Source organism: Drosophila erecta, unplaced genomic scaffold (genome assembly GCF_003286155.1).
Source record: "Drosophila erecta strain 14021-0224.00,06,07 unplaced genomic scaffold, DereRS2 tig00000126-arrow-pilon, whole genome shotgun sequence".
Taxonomy (NCBI): domain Eukaryota; kingdom Metazoa; phylum Arthropoda; class Insecta; order Diptera; family Drosophilidae; genus Drosophila; species Drosophila erecta.
Genome location: NW_020825209.1, coordinates 398,652 through 417,185, shown reverse-complemented (window position 1 = coordinate 417,185; position 18,534 = coordinate 398,652). Strand labels below are relative to the sequence as shown.

The 18,534-nt window shown below is 47.4% G+C and overlaps 2 protein-coding genes across 2 annotated transcripts; one reads left to right on the top strand and one right to left on the bottom strand.

Moving 5' to 3' along the window:
* Nucleotides 1-1,310: 1,310 nt before the first annotated feature.
* LOC6555556 lies at nucleotides 1,311-10,089 on the bottom strand. Its single transcript, XM_001982545.3, is given in 7 exon segments — nucleotides 1,311-1,894; nucleotides 1,896-4,518; nucleotides 4,636-4,805; nucleotides 4,868-5,316; nucleotides 5,443-5,676; nucleotides 6,197-6,326; nucleotides 6,404-10,089. Coding segments are annotated over 7 exon segments (7,161 nt in total). The 5' UTR covers nucleotides 9,914-10,089; the 3' UTR covers nucleotides 1,311-1,849.
* Nucleotides 10,090-15,121: 5,032 nt separating this feature from the next.
* On the top strand, nucleotides 15,122-16,605 carry LOC6555555 (putative GPI-anchor transamidase). Its single transcript, XM_001982544.3, has 5 exons — nucleotides 15,122-15,785; nucleotides 15,879-15,996; nucleotides 16,048-16,158; nucleotides 16,223-16,383; nucleotides 16,444-16,605. Exons 1-5 carry the CDS (start codon nucleotides 15,211-15,213, stop codon nucleotides 16,532-16,534), a joined length of 1,056 nt encoding a protein of 351 aa, XP_001982580.1. The 5' UTR covers nucleotides 15,122-15,210; the 3' UTR covers nucleotides 16,535-16,605.
* The last annotated feature ends 1,929 nt before the right edge of the window (nucleotides 16,606-18,534 follow it).

Sequence of the window (18,534 nt, the reverse complement as noted above, 5' to 3'; positions counted from 1 at the left end):
CATTCCACTGATTTTCCATTCGTATGCAATGTGTGAGAGGCTGCTATGTTCAAAGCAATGGTGTCAATTTGTTGAAATCGGACTATGTATTAAGCCCACAGCAACTGCTTTTAAAGATAGGTGGTCGTTTATAACGGTTAATGGGAGATCATAGAGTTGTGTCTAACGGGGAAGACTGTACATCTGAAGTAACTTTTAAGTGCTAAGAGGTATCATCATGAACCAATAGATCACCATCGTATTTATGTATGTATATTTTCAGGGTTTACATATATTTGCTTATGACCGAGCGAGGATCGAAAGCTAATTTTCAAATATCTGCAAGGGTATATAAACTTCGGCTTGCCAAAGTTTGTTTCCGTTCACGTTTCTTGTTTGGTTTGCATGGTATCAATCAACTCCTGGTTTATAAATACATTTTCAATGTTTAACAACAACAATTGAATTCTCATATGTGTGTATAAATATATCTATGCTTAACAAACTAATTTACATTGTACCTCTCATCTCTCTAAAATATCTATATAGTATATAGTGTGTATATAAATCCATATTTGTATATATATATATATATATATATATATATATATGAACATGTCTATGCTGGGTGTTAAGTATATGTTATATTGGTATATTTGTCGAGAAAGCTTTTCAATTTGTCATTAAAAATAAGCAAATTAATTTCACTTCACTACCAACGATCTTGCTTTGCTTTAGGCAGCTACGATTTTAGATTTCCTTGGAATGGAACTTAGGCCACCAGAGGCACCGAGAACATCGATCAATTTGATTGCTTATGGCTCACAATCGTTTTTTTAAGCTTTTAATTAAGATTTGCAGGGTTGAACTAGCGTTTTAGTTTGTATTTTGTAGTTTCTGTATTTATCTGTTCATTCCATTAAAATATTTACAGTTTAGGAGTTAACGTTAGGTCCATATAATTATCTTGATCTGTCTGTGAGTGAGGTTGGGCTTGGAGGAGTAATTTGTGGATTGGATGTATAAATGGAAATACAAAATGTTTATAAATTAGGGGGGTTGCATCAAACAAAACGTTTAATGCGCAGGATTGGATTGTTATGTGCTACGTGTGCATAGTGTGTGTGTGTGTGTGTGTGTGGTGAAAAAGCTCCTGGGATGATTGGGACTCATGCAAAACTGGGGCTCCGGGATCCTGGCTTCCCTTTCAGTTCAGCAGCAGCATAAGGTTGGATTATGATCTTGGCCACAATTTCTTGTTTTGTGCTGCATTTCTTAAAGTAGTTTGTGTGTGTGAGTGAGTGTTTTGGTGTAGCAGTTGATGTGTGTGTGTGTTCCGGAGTCGCTTATAAATCTATAAACCGTTTAGCTGTAGCAATTTTGGTATCTATAATACACGAATCGCAAGTTTATATGCCCGTAAATCTAATTAAAAAAATAAAGTTTAAGTCTACAATTATAGAGTAGCATAGATTAGAGTAAGGTGCATTGGTATCCCTAACTATCCATATCCGTATCCTAAATCGCATTCGCATCGGCAACTTCATCTGTGCCATCATGCATCTGTCGTATCGGCTAGAGGGCCTAACTAGTGCGTACTTATAGTGTAATCGTATTCGTAACCGTATCTCGTTTATACACAAACAACGTTATGTAATCTTAGAATTATCTTGGTTGCTCATCTGTTTCTTGTCTGTCCGTCCACTGTTTTTTAGTTTATCACTTATTCTACTGCAGCCATGGAATTGTGGAGTTTGTGATATCCATGGAGCCGCCGCTGGTCACCTCTTGCTGTGAAGCTCGCCACTTAAGCTGCTCGACGTCTGCTTGTTGATCCTGCTACTCCGCCGGGTGGCCACCGACGCTACGGCTAATGGCCATGGCGCCCTCCTTCGCCGTCATCAGTCCTTGCCGGAGGAGCTGCTGCCCCCCATATCGCCACCGGCATTTCCACCCATCTGCTGCGGTATTACTGTCAAACTTTTGGGTATCTTTGACATGATAGCGTTGTCGATGAGCTTCTGCTGGTGCTGCTGCTGCTTGAGGGTAAATAGGCTTCCTGCGGATTTGTTGGCCGCTCCGCAACTACTGGTTGCCGTGGCTGGTTTGGCCGTGAGATGTGGCAACTTGCTGGAGGAGCTCCCGGCACCCCCTCCATTTCCATTTAGCAGATACTGATTGGGATCAGGAAAGTTTTTCCACAGCCAGGAGCTGTTGCTGTTGTCCAGCGTACTGGGCAGCAACGGCTGGAAGTTGGGTGCCTGACTGCCAATCTGCGGATTAGTCAGTGGTGGCATCGGTTTTTGCGTCAGACGGGCAAGTCGCACACCCGTTCCAGCTGCACCACCTAGTTGTAAAGTGGCATAATGTTGCTGCTGCTGTTGCTGTTGCTTCTGTTGCAGCTGCTGGAGCTGCTGTCGCGCCGTGTGTTGTTTAACCATGTTGGAGAAGGCAGCTGCCGATGCAGCGGAGTTCTGCTGCTGCTGGTGCGTTTGGCCCTGCTGCTGTTGCTGGTTCTGCGGCTTTTGCTTGGCGTTACTTTTGAGCATCTGGTCCCGCAGCAGCTTTTCCCTGCGCAAGATGCACATGCGGTTGTAGTCGAAGATAGAGATGAGGTATGGCTTGCCACCAGACTGCACTTGCACCAGGGCGGGCAACCTTCGACCGTCGGCGGTCTGATAAAGAGCATGTGACTTGTTCGGCACCTTGTGCTGATCCTCCAGCGGTATCAGCGTTGGCTTCCAGCTCTTGCTCTCGTGTCGCTCCTGGGCGGTTAAGGTGTCCGGCAGTATGACCACATTGGGCGGTGGTGGTCCACCCGCACTGCGGCTTCCTGCTGTTCCAGCGCCCGTTCCCGTTCCCGCTCCAGCTGAAGGCCCTGCTCCAGATCGTGGAAGTTGAAGCCTCTTGCCCGAAAGGTTGCCGAGTAAGCTGCTCGACGCCGCTGCTGATCCGCTCGTCCGCCGTCGATGCAAGCTGATTAGCTCCGGTGGAGAGCTAAGCAATTGCGCCACATTAGGCTTCTGGGGGCCACTAGTTCCCGCTCCTGATCCTCCCGTCTGCTGCTGATGCATTGGAGGCTTAAGCTTTGACTGCAGGCCAAGCAAGGTGGTTGGTACCGGTTCGCCCTGGCTACCGAGCAGCTTATTGGCCACGTCCAGAATCTTTTGCTGTTTCTCAGGTATATGGCATTCAGTTGGCTTGTTAGCGAGTGAGGCGATAGATGTAAGGAAGTTTTTAGATGCAGCTGTGGATGTAGAGGTGGATGCGTGGGAGGCAGTCGTTAACGGCACAATTTCCACGGCCTTGTTCATACCCAGGAGATTGGTTTTAAGGATACTGCGACTGTTGCTGACACTGCCACTTGCGGGCGCCAGGGGCGGTGCATCCTTGGACTGCACTGGTGCGATTGCCGTAACCTTAGTGACGGCCACTTCCTCCGGCGAGGAAACAGCGGACGAGGAGCTGGAAATCGACGTGGAGGATCCACTGTTGCACGAGAGGTGCGATTTATCTTTGGGACGGGCGATAATCGTCACCGCATTCGAACTGAGCTGCTTGGTCAGCTTGTCCACCGAGGCTGTGCTGAGGCTTTCCAAGATTGTTTCCTCATGCCTATTTATCGACTCCCTTTCGCCCGCTCCCCCTGCTCCATCTTCGCCTTCATCGTCATCATTGAGCTCTACCAGCGGAATAACAGGATCAACCGATGCATGCTGATCGGATGAAACGGATGCAGAGGAGGATGAATGGCTTGTCAAGGGTGTTGTGAGGGCGGTGGCCAGCACACTGGCACCCGTGGGTTGAGGAATCCCATGGCGCTTGCCGGAACCCGAAAAAGAAGGGCTGCCAGTGCTGCTCAATCCACCGCAGTGACCGTGATCAAAAGAATTTAGCCGCTGGCGAACAGTCTCAGTGTAAACCGTGGCATTGGAGGAGGCGTGCGGTGCCAGGACGAGATCTCCGTTTCGGTAGTACTTTTCCAGTAGAATCAAGTGGCGCAGAAAGGAGCTTTGGTTGCCGTACGGCTTTTGCAACTCCTCCCAGAGGCGGCGCGTCGGCTCATCGTACTGTAGGAAAGTCTGCACCCGTGTCCAACCCTCCGGCGTGCGCTGGCTGCTGCTGCATCCGAACGGCACCTTGAACTGCACACCCAGTTCTTCCTCACCGTGGAAAAGTTCTCGCATGGAAATGTTCGGATTCCCGCGCAATACGTTTGAGATATCTGCCCCAGATCCGCTTCCTACGGGACTTGCTGCAACGGCTCCTGTTCCCGCTGCTTCTGCCACATCCGCTCCCACATTTTGCTGCAGGATGGCCTGCAGCTTAGACATTTGTTTGCTGATGGACAGGGCTGCTGTCGAAGAAGTACTTGAATTGGAATCGGTAGGTCCATCATAGTCCGTTACCATGGGCATCTCGGCGTCTTCCTGTCCGCCTGCGGTTGCCCTTTCCGCCTCCGTTGCATTAGGTGCCTCTTCTTCATCCGCTTCGGACACCTCATGACTGCCATCCTGCAGATTATGCACTTTGAGGAGCCTATTGGGTAAAAACGCAGAATAATATTCATGAGTAACAGTTTAATCATTTCTTTGCTATAACATCAAGCGCTAACAATGTGATAGGCAACCAACTCGGTGATAGACTCAAACCCACCTCTTTCTGTAGTTCTTCACAAACTCCGCCTTTTGGGACTTGGTGCTGTCCGGTGGCTTCATCAATAGGTTGGCAAAATAGCGGCACAGCTTGCAGACTGCAGTACCCATGCCAAGCTGAACTGGGATGCCCATCTCGGACAGCGCCTTTTCCAGTCGATCTGTGTCCTGCTGAAAAATGTTCAAACAATTATTAACAATAATCGGATTATGAGTACTAACAGTATACACACCGTGGTTATGTTGTACATATGGTTCTTTCCCAATCTACGCTTGCAAAGGACGCAGCCGGAAAATTGGATGACCGTGTTGTAATGCGCCTCACACAGCCACACTATCGACGAACCCGCGGGTATCTCCAGGCTAAGCTGAAACTTCTTCACGCTCTTGCGGATGCACTTGCGTCGCAGCGAGTGTCCTGCCGCCTCGACACAATCCGTCACGGCACAGGAACGTTGCTGCACGGCCGCGGCTGCCGTGGAACTAGCTTCGCCACCCGCTTCCGGAATGACGCCGCTGTCGCCAGCAAAGTGTTTATCTAGTGAAGATGCCGCCGCAGCCCCGATTTCCAAGTGACCTGGAGCGGAAAGGCGCTTCTTGTAGGATGGCGCATTTGCACGGCGATCCACGTGTCGAAAACATGCGTCGCACAAGCAGTTATCCACAGTCAGCTTCTCCTCGTCTGCAAATGATAAGGAAACTAGCGAACATCAGAGGAGGTAGAGAAAAAGATCAGCAATATCAAGAGGTTGAGCTAATTGCAGAAAATCTAAATTGAAGTATTTGATCTTTCTGGCAGTGTACTCACTGGCTAAGATCTTCTGCTGGCGCTCCACGGACTTTATTTGTCCAACATGGCAGGGGGTGTCATAGAGTCCAAACTTTCCGCTGCAGTAGTAGCACTGGTCTTCGCACAGCCTCCCTGGATGAAACTTAAACGAGGAGGCCTTTTCCGGAATAAGGATCTTCTCCTTTTCGTCCTTTTTGACCATCTGGTAGAAGCCGTGGTCCGCCTGTCCCTGACTTTCCGAGTGTGACGAATCTATAGAAGAATATGGCTAGTTAGGGCAATATACTCTTCGATAATTACGCTAGCTCTTCTTCCGTCAGTGCGTTTATGTCTGTTTCTGTTCGTTGGGTTTGGTAATGGTTTATGAAGATGAAAGTGACGGTGCCATATGTACAGGTTCAGAAAATGGAGAAGGTGATAACTCCCGGACGGAGAAATTGAAATGAATGTGTACGAAATGTGAGGGGAATATCAAACCGAACCATATTTCCGAAAATGTAGTCTTCAAAGTAAACGTGGTAATGCATCCTGCATTTTTAAAAGACATTTAAAGTTCATAAATTTGTGATAAAACAAAAGTTTTAAAGAAATAAACTATTAACAGTGCGCTGCAATGTCTGGAAAACAGTGAACCCTCTGGGGAGTTTAGGGCATTTATAAAAAGAAATTATAGCTCGGCTCCAATTGTTCGGTTTGATTTTGTAAAGGGAAAACAGCCAGCTAGGCTAATTGGAGCACACGATTTCGAATGACAGATCTGATCTATACGCACAGTACTGGACCGTAGAGTTGCTACCGTGCAAGGCTACCGTGGAGTGGTGGTTGTTAGTCGAGCTGAAACGGTTATTAGTCTTGCGGCCGGGATTACCAGTAGTTACAACAAACTTTTTCGCACCTTCGTTCTGGAATGAGAAGATGGGGAGGAAAGTACTAATGTTAGTCATCTGCTTAGAAGGACAACCGTAGCTCACTGCCTTACCTCGTTCTGAATGGTGTAATAGGAGTCCTCGGCGTGGACGCCATACTGATCGGCGGATCGATCCGCAGCACCGTGACCACGAGCCCGACCCTTCTGGAATGTCATCTTAAGCGACTGCCGGCGAACGCCAGCACCTGCTGCCGCTCCTGAGCCCAAAGTACCGCTTGATTTACGTGTGGCACTGCCCACCGAAGAGGAGGACGTGGAAGAAGCAGAGGAGGAGCCGCTGCCCCCATGGATAACTGTACCAGTAGGCAGGCCGCCACTACCGCCCACTCCTCCATTGCTGCTCCTGTTCAGCTTGATGACTGTCTTTAGAGTACCGCTGGATTCCACATGAGTGGCACTGCCTCCACCGCGCGCTCCTTGTCGCTTGTGCTGATGGTGGTGATGTTGCTGGAGCTGAAATTGCGCCTGGCGGGCCTGTGCCTCAAGCAGACACTTGCGTCGCTGTTCAGCGGCCTGGTGCGTGAGCAGGCCCAGGTTTTGCAAGTGAATTTCCTGTTCTTGACGAAGGTTTTGCTGATGATGACTTTCCTGATCCTGCCGCACCAGCTGAATATGCTCATCGCAGACCGATTCCTGTTTGCCATTTGGTTTCTCATCCACTTCCATGTCCTTAGTCAGCAGCAGCTCAGGCTTTTGTTCGTCAGCGATAACTGCAAGCGGTTTCTCCTCGTCATCATCCTCCTTGATGGCCAACTGAATATCTAGACCAACGGCAGCTGTGCTGGTGGCCGACGTGGACAAGTTCTCCTTGTTATCCTCGGGACCGCAGTCCGCTTCCGTGGCCTCTTCTGCCAGGTGTTCAACTACCAGCTTTTTCGTCTGTTGCTTAATGTCAATATAGGACTCCTCCACCTCCACCATTTCGTCCGCGGCCGACGGGTCCTTAAGAGGCTTACGGTCAACCGATTCCTCGGCGGCATCTAGGGCTTCCTCCATGTCGTTTTTGGATTCGAGTAGAGAAGCATCCTCGGGATGCTCAATTTCCATCTTTTGCTGACTCAATGCGTTGCCGCTGGCATCTAACACACCCTCCTTCTCCAGCTCCACCATAATGTCGTGCTCAAAGTCATCGTATTCTCCTGAATGGAAGAACGCCACCTGGTCCTCCTTTTCCTCCGATTGATCTGGTGTCTCATCACCATTGACTATGAGGGCATTTTCCAGAAGCAGTTCAGGTCCATCGTTGCTCTCGTCCAGTCGGAGCTCACCTGGTTTCATTGAGCTATTTGAACAAGTGTCTTCATCTGCATTTTCTATAATTTCAACTGCAGTCTCAGTCGAAATTTCAACAGGAACTTCGGTAAGCATTTCAGATATGTCTTCAGCTTTATGTTCTAATTGAGCTGAAGCCTTCTTTCCTGCTTTTGACCCTGATTTCTGATTCTTATCATGCTCCTCTTCCTTTTTATCTTGCGACTTGGGAGACGCTGCTGGATTCAACTCGCCGTCAACAGACATCTCGACATCTGTTTCCGTGTCATTGCTACTAACCGTCTGAACGATTTCACCCAGCTCCGGATCCTTTTCAATGCCCAGATTGTTTTCCAGGAACTCAGTCTTCTTGTAAAAGTTTAGAACACTGACCGCACTCACGCCTTCGCTTATCATTTCTGGACTAAGCGATGGAGCCTTCCCAGCTTCTGATGACACCTTTGCCGATTGCGTTTCGGATTGTGATGGAGATTCCTTGACTGTTGCCGCCGGTGAGTCCTTTGGCTTTACTTTGGAATCAGCGGGCTTAACGTTTATTTCCGTGTCCACAGTAAGCGGTTCGGTGCAGGAATGACCATTGGCACTCGAAGCACCAGACGTAGAGGGCAGGCTTTCTGGCAGCAAACTATCGTCGAATTCGGGCGTCAGCTTCTCTTGCTTGATATCTGCTGCGGCCATCAGCAGGTCGTCCATGGACGAGGCCATACTATCCTTGGAGTCCTCATCCCCGGCGCCGCCCTGCGAGCTGGGTGCCAGAGAATTGGCCGAGGCAGTCTTCCGTGTGGTGGAGCCGACTCGCCGCCGTTTCGTTTCCTGGGCAACTGGCGTCAGGATACCCGGTGATCCCGCCTTGCTCAGCCGCGTGGCCCGCGTTGTGGCTGCAGGCGATGACGAGTTTCTGTTTTGCGGGCGACCACGACCCCGACGACTGCCCGAGATCGGGGCTGGCGTTGGCGTAGGTGTGGGTGTGGGCGTGACTGATGGAGAAATAGAACTGACCTCGCTGCCATCAACTGGTTCCTGCTTAATGGCCACGGCAGTGGAATCCTCCTCTGGTGCCTCAGCTTCCTCGGACCTTAGCACTTCCACCTTGCTGTATTTCGCGCTGTTGTTGACGTCTGGGTCGGCTTCAGCATCTTGGGATCGCTTCCGTTTACCCGCAGGCTCCAAGGGTGGAGCCACCATCACTGGCTTCTTCCGTCGGCCGCGAGATGGAGGAGGTTGCTCTGCTACTGAGGAGGATGCAGCTACCAAGAACGCAGAAGAGGAATTGGCTCCAACTGTTGAGGACTGGCGACGATTGCGCGTGACCCGTGTGTTAATCGCTTGCTCCTGGGCATGCGATTTACGTGTGACACGATTACAAGTGGGTGTCACTGGTGCTATTGGCACCACTGGAGGAAGTGCTTCCTTTGCCTTTTCCTTCTCCTTATCTATATCCTTATTTGCATCACTATGTTTTTCTTTTCCTCCATCTTTATCGGCAGTTTTGTCCTTCTCTGTATACTTTTCTTTCTCTACAGATTTTTCTGTATCTGCAATTATTTCTGTCTCAGCTGATTTTTCCTTCTCTGCATCTTGATCGGTTTCCCGCTCATCCTCCTTGTCTTTTGTGTCTTTGTGGTCTTTCTTGTCTGTGATTGGCAAGGATTCCAGTTCGTTGCCAGCCCCGACATGCTGTTCCTTGACCTGGCCAGGCGTCGCTCCACTTGCAGCTCTTGAATCTGATGCTGCGGCAGGCGGCTCCTCGGACTTGACTTCTTTGGCTTCTTTCAGATCCTTGATGGACTTCCGTCCGCGTATAACGGGTGCCAAAGATCGCTCCACGGAGCTCTTTCTTTGGCCACCCGATCCCGTTGGCTCCTCGTTATCTAACGCTCCGTCGCCGACCTCACGTCTACTTGTCGTGGGCGAGCTGATCAGGAGCAGTGGCGACGAGTGCCGTGTAACCCTCACGCTCTTGGCCGCCACTCCATCGCTGGCGGTGGGCGTGACGGGCGCAAGGGTTGGCGTAGGTGTGGACCTAGGTGTTTTGGAAACTGGATTTGATTCCAGGTCCTTTTCCCCTTCCAGCTCTGTTGCTAATGTTGGCTCCTCAGCCGGCTCCACTGACGAAGTTGAGGTGCGTGTTTTGCTTATGATGGGCATCTCTTCGCCAACGCCTATTGCTGGCTCCTCGCTGCTGGCCAGAATCTCCACACTGGCATTGGCATTATCGTCCAGGGGGGCAGCTGCTGCTGTGACTTCGTCAGCTCCTCCAGAGCCTCCTGGCAGCTTTCGGCTAGACATTCTCGAGGGGCTCTGGGCAGCTGCTGCCGACGTTGCTGCTCCTATGATGGCCGCTCCCCCGACGCCTTCTGGCGCTGCTGCTCCACCACCTCCTGTTGCTCCCTGCGATCCGATGCTGATTGTGTCCAGTTCGAGTCGCAGTAATTTGGTCCCATTGGTTGACTGTGATGTGAAGAATTACCTGCAAGGACGCGCAGAGTGGAAGGATGAGAGTTACTAAGCCGTATTACTAATCCGCCATGTGGGAATAATATTCTAATTGGCAAGGCGAAAACCACTCAACCCAGTAGGTTGAATTCTGCATTAGATTAAAGACAAAAACAGAAAGAAACCCCATTCTGTGTTTCTTTTGCATCCTTCCAACTATATTTAGTATGCTTAAAATTCATTCTGAAAGATCAAAATATTTTCGTTATCTTCTAAATTCAAACTTGTTCAGTGAATGGAAACCCCAACCAGCCTGTAAAATCACTGATAAGCATTAAAAGCTTTGATAAGCATTTGGATGGCTAAGTCATAACGAACTTAAAGTTTACACTCACTTAGATAATTATTTTGAAAGGACTTTTACTTCTGCGATAACTTCTGTATAACAGCCTAATCTAAGCCGAAACGAAACTAAGCGAATATCTATGTGGTAAACTAAGTTTTATGGCCCTGGCTTTCACCTGGCCGAAAGCAAGCCGCTCTCTTAGCCCCTTTCAGCTTATTCAATCCCCAGGACAATCCGATCCGATCCGATCCAAACCGATCCGTTCACTCAATTCCGATTCCGAGTCCAGTAAAACGCGACTAGAACATTAAACATGCTTTTGCGGTTGCCAGAAAGCCTCCCTCTTCCCCTTGCCAGACACTGTCCAGCTCCGTGCCCCTCTTTTCTATCGCTGCTGAAAACAAGTTTTGGCAGCAGCTGGGAGCTGCGAGAATGCGAGGAAAGCGAAACGAGAAGAGAGCATAGGAGAGGAGAGGAGTGGAGTGGCGAGGAGAGAAGAGCAGAGTCGGAAGAAGCAGCAACAGGGCAAAGCGGAGAAGAGAAGCTGAAGAGTCGATGAGATGTTGAATAATCCTCAAATTGGTTAAGTATCCTGCTTCTGCTGCTGCCGCTTGCTGCTCCTTCTTCATCTTCTTCATCCGCTTCTTCTTCGCCTGACGATCCCAGTGGCTTTGGCTTTTGATTTTAATTTCGATTCTGACATGCGCCATTTTAGTGTGAGAGCGAGATTTCTGACTGCAGTTCGCACCGGCGAAGAAAAGCGGAAAACTTACACGGACACGACACCCACACCAACAACTAGCATAACTGTCACAGCGACGACGTCCAACAAAACAGGCGAATAAAGGAAGTGAAAGAGAATGGCAAATAACAAAATGAAGACTTCGCTGTCGTATCGATGTGTGTACATGCACACAGATACACCACCAAGTAGAACTCACACAGACGCACGGCACAGTGTGCAAAAACGCCGCGATTGTAAACACGGACAGACGGTCAGATTGACGGAACGGAAGAAGCGGAGTAGCTGAAGCGAACGGAAACTGGCCGCACAGTTTTCACTAGGCGGAAAAGTTGCCAAAGAATTGGAAGAGTTGCCATCACACTTCGGGCGCAAGGCAAAGGGAAATCCGTGGAAACTCTACTCTCTTCCGCAGAGTTGCAGCAAAAAAAAAACCGCAAGGGGAGGCTAGGAGGCGACACTAGACGGGAGGGGACGGAACGGAACGAAGAACCAGAACAGTGGGGCACATAGCACACAGCACACAAAAATGGGTGGCAGTGACGTACAAGCACACCCAAAGAGAGCGCACACAGACACGAGTAGCGCACAGGCACAGGCACACGCACACTCACTCACACACACTCTGCCACAGACAGGCAGCAGCGAGCACAGAAAATTTCTTTTTCACTAGGTTTTCGCAAAAATACGAACGCGAGCATTAATAAACGAACGCCTGCCTTTTTCTCATTTGGCAGCACGGCGAGTACATCTTTTCACTAGGCACTTTGCACACAAAACACAAACAAGCGAGTGGGCGAGGAAAACCCTTTGCATTGCCTGTCTCTTCGTTTTCTTTTCCTTTCTGTTCCTTTCGTTGGTCGCCTTGCCTTGCTTTGCCTTTCCGCAGGTACTCACCGAATAGCAACAAACAAAAAAAAATAATAATAATAAAATAAAATGCAGAACCCGAACAAGAGTTGTGAACGCAAACACGGTGCGAAGCGAAATAACGAGCCAAAATGGAGAGCAAAAGAGCGACGCTCGGCTCGACGGCGCAAAACCTCAATTCGCCGCAACTCGCCGCGGCTCTTCGCCGTTCGATATACTGCACTATCGCACCCGGTTTGCTTTCTGATTTGGCTTGGTTTGCATGCAACCCTGCTTGTGGGCGGCGGGAAGGGGTGGTTGTCCTGCCGCCAGGATGTATCCCTCGTCTCCATCATGAGTGCATAAGGAGTTGCATTCGGATGGTTCTGCCCTCACTAATTCCTCCTTTTCGCTTTTCACTTGGGAATGCTATTTAAATTAATGATTCTCATGAGCATATCTAAACTAAATGTTTTTCACAACATATGCCCAATTTTATTTATAAAATATTAAATCGCACGCAAGTTGAACAATCGTTTCATTGCATATCATCAAATAAATATACTCCCTGCGGAAAAAGTTTTCAACTTGCTAAATAAACATCAAATATCCAACTCACAATCGCCGTGCATGCACTTTAAAGTAACTAAGCTGCTCAAGCACTTGTGCGTGCTCAATAAATGCATTTCCTTAAAAAAAAAATTGCGTAAATTTGTAAAAATGGCTCTGCACGCATTGTCTCAAAAGAATTGCCATTACCACTTGGGATTTTTCGCTGCTCTGTTTTTGTAGGGCAGTGAACAGGTCGACGTGCGTTTTCGCCCGGTGTACGTGTTGTTTTTGGCAAATGTTTGTTCGCTCTTTTCGCCGCGACGTTGGCCGTTGTTGTTGCTGCTGGTGCTGCTGCTGCTGATGCGTCTTTTGTTGCGTCGGCAAAAAGCGAAAAAGGACTCGGGAATAACATGTCGGTGATTCGGGGGTGGTAATGGGAAAAGGTAAGGAGCGAGCACTTCATCTGAGCGCCAGACTTGCACGACTCCTTTTCGGGTTTCCTACGGATTTTCCCTGGTTTTCCTCAACTTGTGATGCTGTGGCGTAGGTTGTTGCACGCTTCGCCAGCTTCCATTTCCCAAAATGGTTGGGGGCAGGAGGCTGGTTCTGAATCCTGCAAGTGTCAGGCGACGTCCTTAGCCCGCCTCCCACATAACACCCCGCTCTCAAGGGTTTTCCCGTTTTGCCATTTTCCCACCCGCCCAAGGACCATTGCGATTATGTAGATGCAGGCATACATATGTATGTATTGTATGTGCATGTGTACGTGGAACTGGGTTAAAGGCAAAGGCCTTAATTGCTGGGGAAATGAGGGAAAATCAATAGCTTTATGCATGGCTCTTCCGCCCGCTTTCCAATCGGCCGCTTCTGGAGGGGCTGGAAAAGCAATTTTCCCGAACTGGGTCAAGTGCGTGGCCAGGACTTCCATTTCCCTCGCCACTGACATCACCAACTAGTAACCAAGGCCACTGCGATCGATTATCCTAGTTGCTTGCCCGCCTTGGCGGCTTTCTTGGCTTTCCCCTTTGATCCTAACTAAGATTGGACCATTCTTTATCACTCGCCATTCTTAAACTAGTTTTGGGCCAGGGAAATGCTTTCGCACGACGCCCACTTGAATAATTCCACCTAGAAAACGATTTTTCTTTGCGGTTGTACATTTACATGCACACACAACCACACATACACACTTTGGCAGCCGCACACACACGCTTTGTGTGTTTTTGTGTTGTGTGTGCTGCGCCAAAGGCAATTGGAAAACGTAATGGCCGACAAAACGAAAACGCCACGCTGCAAAGAAGAAGCAGCGATAGGCGAAGTGCGCAAAGAGCAATCGGCGATAGGTGGATAAAAAGAAAACTTCCGGCAGCCCCAAAGCTCCACAAAAAGAACGTAGCTGCAGACTACAGTAAAATGAGGCGCACACACACAGCACACACACAGCATATGAACATGAAAACCCACGTGAATCAGAGAGCGGCAGAGAGCGAAAGAGAGAGAAAAAGATCGCGGCGAATTGGCAGAGTTTTTAGAAGCCCCGTATTTGTTGTCGTCTTGCCACGATTTTCCCCATTTTCCCAGATGTGCGGCTGTATGTGCGTGTGTAAGTGCCCCCCAATTCGCAGACGGCGAGAAAACAGTTAAATTCCACACGCAAACAAGGCTTTTACGATGGCCTCTCACACACGCACACCGGCGCACACATTTTGCGCTCTTCGCCGTTGCACGCTCTTCATCGGTCTCCTCTTTTCGTCATTGCAGCGTCATTCGTTTTCGTTTCGAATGGCCGCCATATTGCTTTTGTATTTTCTGACGCTTTTTTCGCCTTATTAGCGCATTTCAGCCAGCTATTTTCCGTCCCCATTCGATCGTACTGGATTTGTTCTAACTGTTTTATGTTCGAAATGAGTCGTTTTGAGGGATTTTGGGGGAGAAATTCGAGGTGGAAATTGGCCCATTAGCATTGGCCGTTCCCCTGCCCCCTCTTCCAACCCCTTTATCAACCTGCTTCATTCGGCATCTAGGGTGGCCGTTTTCTTGTATTCTCTCACTTTGCAGCAGAATTGGTAAGGGTATTCCCTGAACGGTTCTTTGCTGAGATATCGTAACTCAATTGCACCTGTTTAGAAAATGTGTTCATCTGCAAACATGGTTCATTGTTAATAACCCTCTGCGTATACTTTCAAATTTTAAATTGCTTAATTGCCGATTTTCGGACTGGCGTTTCACGAATTTAAGCAATTCATATCCGTGTTGAAATGGTGAAAAACATGTCAACGTGCAACGAAACGAATTATATATTTCTTAGAACTTAAATTTGGGAATTGATTTAAATGGTAATGATCTATTAGCATGGGCTCCATGGAATTAATCATTGGTTCAGCAAAATAATTTAGTCGTGGAAAAAATTTAAACGATTTAAGCAAGACTAGATTTGTTAAGCCCTTTACATCCCCATTAGCCTTTTCAAGGCTATTCTAGATTTACTAGAAAGATCGCCTTACACTATTTTCGAACAGTGTATGCATAGTATATTTCATTAGGATGTAGTATATTTTTGTGGGTAGACGGTCACACTGCTCACAGCTGTTAATTCTGTGTGATATCGAGCAGTCGATACTCGAAGGCGTTGTTTATTTATCGGCTTATCGTTCTATAAAAATGTTTGTTAAATTTCTAGTCGTCCTTGCCGTGATCCTCGCCAGCTGTCGGGTGGAGGCGGATAACACCGCGGTGTTGCCGGAAGGCTTTTTGGACGCTGCCCAGCGCTCCACACACACGAACAACTGGGCGGTGCTGGTGGACGCCTCGAGATTCTGGTTCAACTACCGGCATGTGGCTAATGTGCTGTCCATCTATCGGTCGGTGAAGAGACTGGGCATTCCAGACTCCCAGATCATCCTGATGATCGCCGACGACATGGCCTGTAATGCCCGGAACCCACGACCGGGCCAGGTGTACAACAACGCCAACCAGCACATCAATGTGTACGGAGACGATGTCGAGGTGGATTACCGCGGCTACGAGGTCACAGTGGAGAACTTTGTGCGTCTGCTGACCGGGCGAACCCAGAACGGCACGGCGCGCTCGAAGAAGCTGCTCTCGGACGCGGGCAGCAATGTGCTCATCTACCTAACCGGACACGGGGGCGATGGATTCCTTAAGTTCCAGGACTCGGAGGAGATAACCAGCCAGGAGTTGGCCGACGGCATCCAACAGATGTGGGAGAAGAAGCGGTGCGATAATGAATTTCCCATAGCTACCTAACCATTAGGATTCTTATGAAAACATTCCTTATTCTTATAAACTTATCATTTCTGTTTCTTCAGGTACAATGAGCTGTTCTTCATGGTGGACACTTGCCAAGCAGCTTCGCTCTACGAGAAATTCACCTCGCCGAATGTCCTGGCAGTGGCTAGCAGTCTTGTTGGCGAGGATTCCTTATCGGTAAGACTCTGAAGAATAACGATTTCCGTGTACCTAACTTTCAACCTTCAGCACCATGTGGATCCATCGATTGGAGTCTACATGATAGACCGGTACACCTACTACGCTCTGGAGTTCCTGGAGAAGGTGCAGCCCTTTAGCAAACGGACCATAGGCGAATTTGTGAGTGTCGTCTTGAATCTTTCAAGAAGTACCAATAATTATGAATCCTGCAATTTGAAAACAGTTGCAAGTGTGCCCCAAGCGAGTGTGCATTTCGACAGTGGGAGTGCGCAAGGATCTGTACCGCCGGGATCCACACAAGGTGCCCATCACAGACTTCTTTGGAGCCATACGTCCCACACGGGTATCCACCGATCGCATCAATGTGACCTTGGCCAACGAGGAGTAAGTACCACCTTCGTGCCTTTGCCAAAGCAGAACCTTACTAACTCCTTGCCTATACAGTGATTTCATTTTCGACAAAGATAAGATGGTGGCCAAAAAGACCTTCAAAATCGTGATGGAGTCACAGTTTCCGTCCGAGCTTTTTAAATAGACTGGATAACTTAATATGATTCATGTGATAATATTAATTTTATTCGTAAATACATCATTTCATTATTAATACATGTGTAATTTATTAAATTTATATGTGATCTCGAATCGTGCTTTAAAAATTCTCAATTACGGGCTTAGTTCGTTTTAGTTATTTTTTGTTTTATATTTGCTAACATTTCATTTTCATTTCATTATCATTTGCGGTTCTGTTGCCGTTTGTGTTTCCTTCTCTTATGCATTACATCAATATATCATTTAAATTATTCTTTTTGGTTACCACTACATCAAACGTTCACTAATCAATCAATCAATATCAATCCATCGTGTAACATTCATATCAAATCCAAAACGAAACAAAAACCATATTGTATACTTATATAAAAGGTAAAAGTCGCTGGCGACCGCTATGTAGAATTAGAAATGCACAAAAAAAAACAGTATTTCTATAATTTTCCACGGCGATTGGTTATGTTTCGATTTTCTTTGGATTTGGTTTCACAATTTTCTATTCTGGGGTATACACAAATTCAAAGAGTATAACAATGGCCTCAGAAGCGAGATCTTTCCCTAGAGTTTACTCTTGTTTTTTCTTCTTTTTTTTTTTTTTTGCTTTTATCATATGGAAGGATCTACTTCGTTTTAATTATTGAATCTTTAAATCAATACACATATACACCTAGTATACATATATGGGTTTAATTAGATTTCTTCCCTAGCCCATTTACTTATTTCTTCATTGTTTTCTTTTTGTTTCATTGCATCAGTCCCATAATTTGAGTTCTAGGCTTGGGTTGTTCTCAAGATCAAGATCCAGATTAAGCACCATAAGAAGTTCATTTTGCATCCGCGCTATACACTATGGGGAAATGGTGGACATGGGTTCCTTCCCGGGATGCAAATGGATCTAGGCAAGCGGAGTGAGTTGGATGCGGGTGTGGTTGAGTGGGTGACTGGGTGACTGGGTCATGTGGTGAAGTTGAGCATTTAAATATTGTTTGTGTTCGTTTTCTTTGGGTAAAACAGTTTATCTACGAAAAGTCGCAGCTGGGTAGGCAGGTGACTGCAGTTGGTGAGTCCGGGAGTGTAAGTCGTTAAAATTAGCTAACTAATGTTATATCTCGAGATGCCAGATGGAACGATTGGGGTCTTCGGACCCCACTAAGTCCCACTTCTTATTCTCATGTATTTACAAAGACACTTCTGCTCCAGCGGGAGCAATTGTCCATCTGACCCTAGCCCTAATAATCAAATGGGCGGGGTGGGGAACTGGGAGTTAATGGGGATGGATCTGTTGGGAAAGGAGGGGAAGGAAAGGAAAGGAAGGGAAGGGAAAAGGGAAAGGGAAAGGGGAGGGAAGGGTTCTTTGATTGATTTGAATCTCGATTACAGTTACGTTTAAAGTCTAACACTTATTCGATAACACGCTGTGCAAAAATATTTTATTTTGACTCTTTTCCTCCAGATGCTGTTTATCCTGCAATTACTCTACAAAAAATGTTAATCCTTTTAGCCGTCCGTCCGTTGCCGTTTTTTTCCATATTCATATGATTATTATGTCATCGCTTATGTAAATCCACATATATACGTACTCTAAATATCCTTGCTATTTGGTATTTCGTATTGGTTTTTGCATCGTTTTCTCGTAAAAAAACTCTCTACGGAAAAAAAATCAAAAATAACGCTTTGAAGGCAATTTGATGTCAGACTCTTGCATATTTTCTCATCTTGTGTTCTTCGGTTTTATCCGAATAACATTGTTTTCGTGTTTTATTTTTTCTTAATTTCTCTATTTCTGTTTCCCCTCTCAGCTCTAGGATTCGTTTTTTTTATTTGACAGAGCTTATATCGGGAGGATTTGAGTTTCAGGACTGGGCATCAAGGATTTCTTCTTTATTGGGGTTTCCTATTCACAAGAGATTCTACCAATTTTCTTTCAAGCCGATTTTGCCATTTCCGGTGCATACATTTCGAGTCTCTAAATGCAGGTGGCGCCACTGA